The following is an 8485-nucleotide window of genomic DNA, read 5'->3' as shown; positions in this document are numbered from 1 at the left end:
TCAGAGCCAATTAACACTCGCAAGTATTTTTTTCGATAAATTCTTCCACCCTTCCCATCAAAATTGCCCCACTCTGTAACCAATTCAGATGCCAACACCAACATAAATAGGGCAGCATTCCAAATATAACGTGTGTTTAACTTGCTTATTATGCGTTACTGTAACTAAGTACTAAATCATAATTATGAGAGCAATTTCGATTTTGGATTTTGGCTTAAGGTTTTAGATTTTGATTTAGAATGAGAATTCACTTACGAGTTAATTCTTTGGATGGTCATCCAAGTTTAGAGAATTTCCTAGAAAAGTCACTTTTGTTTTATTTAGGACAATAAAGTCATTCAAGTATCACTATTTTCCTCAAAAATACTAAACACTTCAAAAGCTTCCTTCTCTCCTAATTGAGTTGCCACGTCATTAGAGCCCCATATTTTTTAATAATAGACTTGTTTAACTCATCAAACTCATTTAATCAAATTCATATTTTATATCTAATCAAATATGACCCGGTTAAAAAGCAGCAAAGGAACAAACTAGTAATCTAAATGAATTAGAATTAAAAGAGAGAATTTTTTTAAATCTATAGATAAGTATTAAAATTTAAAATTAAAATATAAAAAAAATTGTTTAGAGCTTTAGTTTAATATATTGCTAGGTATTAACATGATTAACATGACAAGTTGGAATATCTATATCATAACATGAAATAAATTAAGAATATATTATATTTCATATAAGACTAATAATATAATATTTCAAAATAAAAAATAAGAGTTATAATATAATATTTTAAAATAAGTATTATAGTAAAGAAAACTCTATACCTTTTGCATGAGAAATAAAAAGACCTTGCTCGTATGAAAATGGAAATGCCAAAAATTGCACACTACATATATAAGAATAGATAACTAAAAATAGAGAGAAAAAATTTACACTAACTTTATTTTTTAAATATACAATTTAATTAGATTTTTTAAAAGTTAAACCAATACGAATGTAACTTTTGTGTTATATTTGTAATTATATTTTAATGTGGAAAGAATATGTTGTTTAATGTTGACAAAAATATGCGATTTAAAAAAACTTGAATTTGAATAGAAAGATTAAATTACTTGAACTTTAATTTAAATTGAAAGATAATATATTTGAATCAAGATAAAAAGAATTTAGATTTGAAAAAGTGGCTTAATAAAAAGTATGGTTTGATTCTTTTGTCGCTTTTTAGCCATGTGATATTTAATTGGGTATAAAATATGAATTTGATTAAATGAATTTGATGAGTTAAATATGTCTATTATTAAAATAAAAAATGGGGCTATAATGACATGTGGCAACCCGTTATAGAAAAACACTTTGAGGTGTTTAGATGCTTTTTTGAGGAAAATAGTTATACTTGAGTGACCTTATTGTCCTAAATGAAATAAAAGTGACTTTTGTAAAAAATTTCCTAAACTTGGATTACCATCCAAGGAATTAACTCTTCACTTACTGCTGAAATATTAGTTGTAAATACTCATGTGAGAAGAGATGCACATAGTACTCATTTGTCTCAGACTATGCAATAGTTGAATTTGTACGTGAAATCTCTTTGTTTTAACACCTAATTTTATCCTTTGAACTAAACCGATATTGCCAAACACTGATAATTCATCTATCGCATAATTTGAGATATTTAAGAAGTGTGAGTGAATATATCTCAATGCCATCATCAAATATTGTATATGAGTTATCACCTTTTATCTCCATAAGGAAGCTGTTCATATAGGAATTGAGATGACAAGAACCGAAATCTCTTTTTCATGTTCGTCAAATCAATAAATATTTTCCTTTTCCTGTTCGTTGAATCAAAACACTCGAAAACCAAATACTTAATTGCCTATACTTGGTGTGAGTACTTGGGATAAATGAGAATATACGGCAGATATGTATATTTAGAAACTTTCCGATCTCTTGTCTGTCTACAATTGCTGTCAAGTTGTTTTACAAAAGTCTATAATAGGAGGCATTCAATATTATTGCTAATAAAATTCTCCTTGGGCTAAAGGAACTACCAAGAACAGTACAAACTCAGAAAGTAAACTAACAGCAAGTTGAAAGACAGGAACAAGAAAGACCAAAATGAAGTAACTACTACTTTGAACTCACTACAGCTTGTTGCAGGAAATATGGAAACTAAGGCTTTACACAAACTTTGGTTCAAGAGCACGTTACATCACCATTGCACAAAACTGGTCAGGCACAAGTAGGTGATAAAAGAGCATCAATTGGCCTAGGAGTTGATGATGCAGAACAAGGTCTAGGTGAGAGGTTCGTCAGTTCCAAGGCCTGATACCTTAGTTCAGTCGGGTAGTCAGCAATGCATCCAATCCTTGGGCCAGCACCTGTTGACCATGCCAGGGAGAGTTGATGACCCAGTTGATACGACTTTGATGATTTCTTCGAATTAATCCTTTGCAGTATCGCAGTTTTTGGCACCTCCGCTCTCGGGCTCTCAAGCCCACCCGAGAGTGTTCTCTTATAGCTACTTGGCTTTTCAGCTTGTGGACTTCTCACTAATTCTGAGGAGGTGTCTTTTTCCTCTTCCTTCGGAACATCAACTTGAGGAGAGAATTCTGATATAGTTGAAAGTTCAGACACAGAGTGACTCTCAGATGACTGTCCCTCTTCATAGCTCTCATCTTCTTCTTTTGGCCTTTTTATCTGGTAACAGATAACATTGACAAGGATTAACTCGGTTTATAACAGGATAACTAATCACAACCATTCATAAGTAAAATCATATGCAAAGTAGACTACTAGGTAAGGAGAAGTAGCTTTTCGTGATCCTTTGGCCCAATAAGGATTGTGCCATTCCATCAAAGGGAAGCATACATTAGATTAAATACAACAGAATGGAACATGATAAGGAAAGATTTAAAAAACCATTACATTTTATTAGATCGATTGGAACATGGTAAGGAAAGAGGAAATAAACCACGGTTACTAAGCATCTGAAACCTGAAATGGAACCAAAGCAATTATGTACTATCGGTTATCAGGTTATCGGATGTTCAGATTTACAGAGGGCATTGAGGGAGTTGATAATTCTAAACATAAGATTAAGCGTTCTCTCTTGCTTGGCTTTTGTTAAATCAATTTTTCGGGACAAGTAGCCCCAGGGTAGGTGGTGACAGGCTTGATGGGCCAGCGGCCTTAAGTCTCACTAAGATTCTACTTTCTATTTATTTGGCATGGTATTGTGCCTTTACCTATATTAATTTCCAAATTTAAATAGTCAAAAATCAGATGTACTGGTGTACCAAAACAGTACAGTAAATAGGAAAGACTCAGAAATCACTAACCTCAACCTCATCCAGGTTGACTCCCTTTTCCTTCAGAACTGATAAAAAGCTGTCAAGTCTATCATCAGTTGGCCGATAATGCCCGCTATATGCTGAAATAGACTGAAAAAATTAAAATGTCAGAGCACAGCAGTGTGCAACTTAAACATAGTGAGCAGTGACTCAGGTTTTGTTTTCAAGCTACATGCTTATGATTCAGGTGGCATTATCCGGTTTCTTCCTTGCCGAAAATTTGCAAATAATACAGAAATAGGCTTGCAAACAGACACGGAAACAAAATGGAAGGCAATTTTCTCTTCATAGAGCTTTCATCTATATGAAATTAAGAAATTCTGCACAAGGTGGTATCTCATTGAACATTTCAAGTATATTAATGTGGAACAGAAAGTGTTTTTCAAATCCATAGACATAAACATTGTTTCATAAGGCTGAGAAGAAATAACTCCTAGATTTTGACAGACCTCCATTTAGATCTCAACACAGTTTCGAAGTCAGGCATATGCAATCTAAAGATAGTGCAACGATATAGCAGATATTTACCTTAAGTACCCCATCCTTTACCGCTAGTGTTCCAGCAGCTAAAGTAGCCCCACCAGCAAGAAAGCTGGAATGATGAAATATTCCTTTCTCCTTCTAAAGGCATTTGAATAACAAAACTTTTGCATTAACAGAGGAAAAACAAAAGAATTTGCAGGATAATCATCATAAAGCATTCACATAGTAAATTTACCACTCCAGCATAGAGTCTCTTTGAGGTGCTCATTACGAAAATCCATTTTGCCCCTGGCAACCCATTCGTTGTATCAAGATGATTTCCAGTTTGGTTATGCAGTATTTTCCCATCAGCCACTACATATTCATAATGTTCTCTCTCTTGCTGATTATAGAAAGATAAGCAAACAATTAGGAGCTGCATAGCAATATGAAACAATCAGACTCAGGAAATTATGCAGAACTTACATCTTCACTTAGTTGACAAAGTACATATCCTTATTTTTAATTAAGGACAAAAAGTCCATACGAGAATATGTAATAGAAGTAAATTAAATATTAGATAGTGTACATTAGAGCAAATCATATGTATCAGTAAAGAGAAACCAATGTCGGCACATAGATATGAGAAGCCATTTGTATATTGATGCTAAACATCGTGATTTGCATTGCAATAAGTAACAAAAGATTCAGCACATACTGGTCCAAGATACTTAATACTTTGTTTCTGAAGCTTAGATCTCGGACATTCTTTGAGATCAACCTTTTTGCCATCTCCAAGATCCAACCTGCAGATGTTCCAAAAGTTTTTAGTTACTCTTGATTCTTTCTTACAAGTAACTTCATATATCATGTTGAATTATCAAGCTGCCATCGCCGACTATTTACCACCTAAAAATATACCATGCAAACTAGGCGATGTACCAATTCCTGCATTCAGCATTCTTACCAATAGAAAAAGGGCTGACCAGCATCAGTTTTACACCACTCTTCATAGTACAAATGCAAGCTATGCCCGTAACGGTGGCGTGGGTCAATCTGCAGTTACCACAAAACTAAGGTCAGAAAAATACAAACATTAATAATGTTAATGGGGCACATTCAAATAAAGCAGCAGTGGGCAGTGACTCACTGCTTCAATCCAGTGCTGAAACGCTAATTTCTGAGCTTTTTCATCTCTGGACAATCCCTTACCAACCTGGCCAAAACGTAAATAGAATCAACCTTCAAAAGTATTGACTAATTTGAGCCAAGAAAATTGTCAAAAATAGAAAAAAGAATAAGGTGATTAGCTTTTTACACGACTGTGATATGAAATGAGCTTAAATTGAAGGGGGAACTTATATAGTTGACCCCAACTTGTTTGGGACGAAGCGCAATTATTTGTTTATTAGCTTTTATACATGCAGATATATTTTTCTCCCTACGCTATTACAAATTTTATATTTGTATAAAGAGAAGGAATACCTTTTTTATCACTTTCTCACTATTAAATTTTATTTTATTTTTAAAAACATTTCTTTTTACTTTGGTTTCAGGCAGTGGCGAATTTTCACTCAGGGGGTTCGGAAAAAATAATAAAAGTTAAATATAAAAAAATAATGTTGTTCCTGGGAATCAAACCTAGAACGCTAGAGACAATTTGGAACACCCTCGAACACTTGAGCTAACCTTTTGTATTTGTTCAGGATATTCAAAAGTTAATATATGTACATAAACACAGAAAATCTACACTACATATACAATGTAATTTTTTGCCGACGGTGTTCACCCTCTAAATCAGCCCCTGGTTTCAGAGGAGAATTAAATTTTGGGGGACGTGAACCAATGGTCTTTCCATGTACATATTTTCTAGAATTGGTCAAATATTACCTGATGGCACCCATGCTACAAAAAGGTCTTAATGGTACATTTGGTTAAAAACTTAGTTATTTACCAAGAGAAATAAGGATCAATTCTCACTTAATGCATTTTTCTTCTCCTTTCTTTAGTAGTGCACTTGAATTAAACTCTGTTTGGCTTGTTGTGTATTTTCTTTTCTCCACTCTCAATAGAAAAAGACGCCTCTTTTGTTTTTTTGGTGTGTCATTTGTCATGACTGTTTAGTGACAACCGATATTTCAATTAAATCCAAATTTGACACAATTCAACCATTTGATAGCCCTAGTGAATACTTATCGGCTTATAGATAAGACAACATTAAGTAGAGGTTGTTCCACGTTAATTGTACGCCATTACTGCACTATTCTTCTTTTCTTTTTCTATTTTGACAACGACAGTGAAATTTAAAGTAAAATATATGCTTTTAGAAAAAAATCAACTATTTAGGTTGACGAAAAAAATCGTCGCACAGCACCTGGACCCTTGAGGTTTAGCAATTTATGTACTCCTAACAGAAATTAAGCTAGCGTTTGGCCATCAATTTTGTGAAACTTGAAAAAAAGAGTATTTGAAGTTGCGTTGAAAAATAATTTTTGGAACATGTATTTTACTTGAAAAATTTTTGAAGTTTTGGGATTGGAAGAAATATTTCACCCAAATACAAAACTTGAATTTTTTTTTTTTTTCAAAACTGATCAATTTTCATGGACATGCAATGTTTTCATTCGAAAAAAAAAAAAAGCATCCAAAATTTTATGGCCTAACGGGAGCTAAGCTAGCGAACCATAGATTTTGGATCAAATTTTGCAAAATTTATCTTCAAAATATTTTGAAGTTCCAAAAATTGGGAGAAATTTCACTTTCACTCATAAAAATTGAAGTAAAATGCATGTCCAAACACTACAAGTTTCAAAAAATCAAATTTTCAAGTTTAAATTTCAAAATCCATGACCAAACGGGAGCTAAAATTGTGAGGATACCTTGGAAGCATTTAAAGTGATGCGATTCCACCGTGAAGCCGCCGTCTCAGGTACATCGAAGAAAGAAATTGTACTGTGATTCAATCTAGCATAATCTATCGCTTGCCACCTTCAAAAATCATCACTAAATTAACAACAATAATAACAATACTAAGTGTCTTATTTTCTAGCAAACATCCGCACGTTTAAAAACACAAGATTTAAAAGATATTTTAGTAAATTACACACATTTACCGTGACATTTAAAAGTCTTATAACTAGTTAAAGATATAAACTTACCAGAGTTCTTCAGCAACCAAAGCAGAATCTGCTAACATACGCCGGGTGCGATAACTCCTATATACCTTCTGCATTTTCATAGCCGCTTCCGTATGACGTGTCATCATCTCATCTCCGGCGGAGTCAGTCCACTGGCAATTCCGGCCATTAGCAACATTTGTACCGTCTAAAAAGGAGTTAATGGATGGAATGTGAGTTTCGAATTCCATTGGAAATGAAGAAAGTTGGAATGAATGAACGTGCTTCTCGTGAGATAAATATAGGAGTTAGTATATATAGTGGTTGTGGTCAAACTTGAGAGTTTTTGCGAGTTTGCCAGTAAGGACTGGGAGCGAAGTCACTCGACGCTCATTTTTGTCATATTCATAAAGTGAGTTTCAAGTGCTTTCCACTATCTTAAAAATATCAGCATGTATTGATTGCTAAAAGTACTGTTCCCTCCCTCCGTCTCGAAATAAACGTCACCTAGGGGTGTTCACGGTAAAAATCAATTCAAACCCCAAATCGAATCAAACTGAATAACTAAAACTTAAAAATTTAATAAACCGATAATGTATAGTTTGATTTAGTTTTATCAAAAATAAATCGAAGATATCACCATTTATTTTGTTGCTATAAATAAGTATTTTATCTGTTCTAATTTACGTGACATAATTTATTTTAGAGCACAAATTTTAAATAAATTTACTTTTTATCTGATCTAACACTTCCATAGAATTTGAAACGAAAAGAGTACTACTTATTAGTGGTGTCAATGATTTTTCAAAAATTGATTTTTTTTTCTTTCAAAAACTGATTGAATCAACTAAAATCAATTTTTAGAGTTTTTTTTTTTTCAATCTAATAGAAAGTTTCAATATAATGCTATGACTGTACCAAATAGTTAGGTTAGATTTTTTATTTTATAGAAATTACCAAAAAATACTGGACTGAAACAAATAAAATATGTAGAAAATATATTTTATATTCTAAGTTTTAAATACAACGTATTAAATTGTTTCTACATTTGGCCTTGCCTTGGGATATGTTTTAGATAGAGAAGGCTACAATTAAAACCTTAACCTACTGTACCTTATGCTAAAACAATAGTATATAAAAGGTCTCAAACATTATACTATATACTGTAATATCTAGTTTTATAGTTATAGTAGACTAAAGGTTTGTTATCTCATTTTAGTGTTTTTCTTCCCTCTTTACTTTTCTACAATTTGGATCGGAGGTGATTATTCCGTTTAGCATTGGTGGTATCTATAACTTTATTTTCTATAATTTTTAATTTAAAATCTGGTGCAATTGCTCTTTCCCTTAACCAAATTTTAGATATCTTAAAGGATGTAGGATAAACAATCTATCCTTCTCAAACAACCATTATCTTTTAGATGTTATTGTAGTTGTTGATAAATTGAATACTTATTGTAACTTACTCCTAATAAAAAATAAAATCATTCGTTAAACTTTCCTCGAATTAATAACGAATAGGTACTTACCATCTAACTATAATCTAGTGTCATAAAC

The 8485-nt window shown here is 32.6% G+C and overlaps 1 protein-coding gene across 1 annotated transcript; it reads right to left on the bottom strand.

Moving 5' to 3' along the window:
* Nucleotides 1-1990: 1990 nt before the first annotated feature.
* Nucleotides 1991-7321, bottom strand: LOC132049453 (IQ domain-containing protein IQM3-like). The gene is made up of 9 exons (XM_059440266.1): nucleotides 6971-7321; nucleotides 6692-6800; nucleotides 4963-5028; nucleotides 4780-4868; nucleotides 4531-4618; nucleotides 4069-4215; nucleotides 3879-3971; nucleotides 3339-3440; nucleotides 1991-2697 (listed from the first exon to the last, which is right to left on the bottom strand). Exons 1-9 carry the CDS (start codon nucleotides 7177-7179, stop codon nucleotides 2230-2232), a joined length of 1371 nt encoding a protein of 456 aa, XP_059296249.1. The 5' UTR covers nucleotides 7180-7321; the 3' UTR covers nucleotides 1991-2229.
* Between the last annotated feature and the right edge of the window lie 1164 nt (nucleotides 7322-8485).

This window comes from Lycium ferocissimum, chromosome 3, assembly GCF_029784015.1.
Source record: "Lycium ferocissimum isolate CSIRO_LF1 chromosome 3, AGI_CSIRO_Lferr_CH_V1, whole genome shotgun sequence".
Classification (NCBI taxonomy): Eukaryota; Viridiplantae; Streptophyta; class Magnoliopsida; order Solanales; family Solanaceae; genus Lycium; species Lycium ferocissimum.
This window is presented reverse-complemented; position numbering and strand designations above follow the sequence as displayed.

Excerpts from the sequence above, each read along its gene's own strand:
- LOC132049453 (XM_059440266.1), bottom strand. The coding sequence starts at position 7,179 with ATGGAATTCGAAACTCACATTCCATCCATTAACTCCTTTTTAGACGGT. Across the intron at positions 4,869-4,962 it reads TTCAGCACTGGATTGAAGCA|ATTGACCCACGCCACCGTTA; the intron begins GTGAGTCACTGC and ends TGGTAACTGCAG. Across the intron at positions 2,698-3,338 it reads TCAACCTGGATGAGGTTGAG|ATAAAAAGGCCAAAAGAAGA; the intron begins GTTAGTGATTTC and ends ATCTGTTACCAG.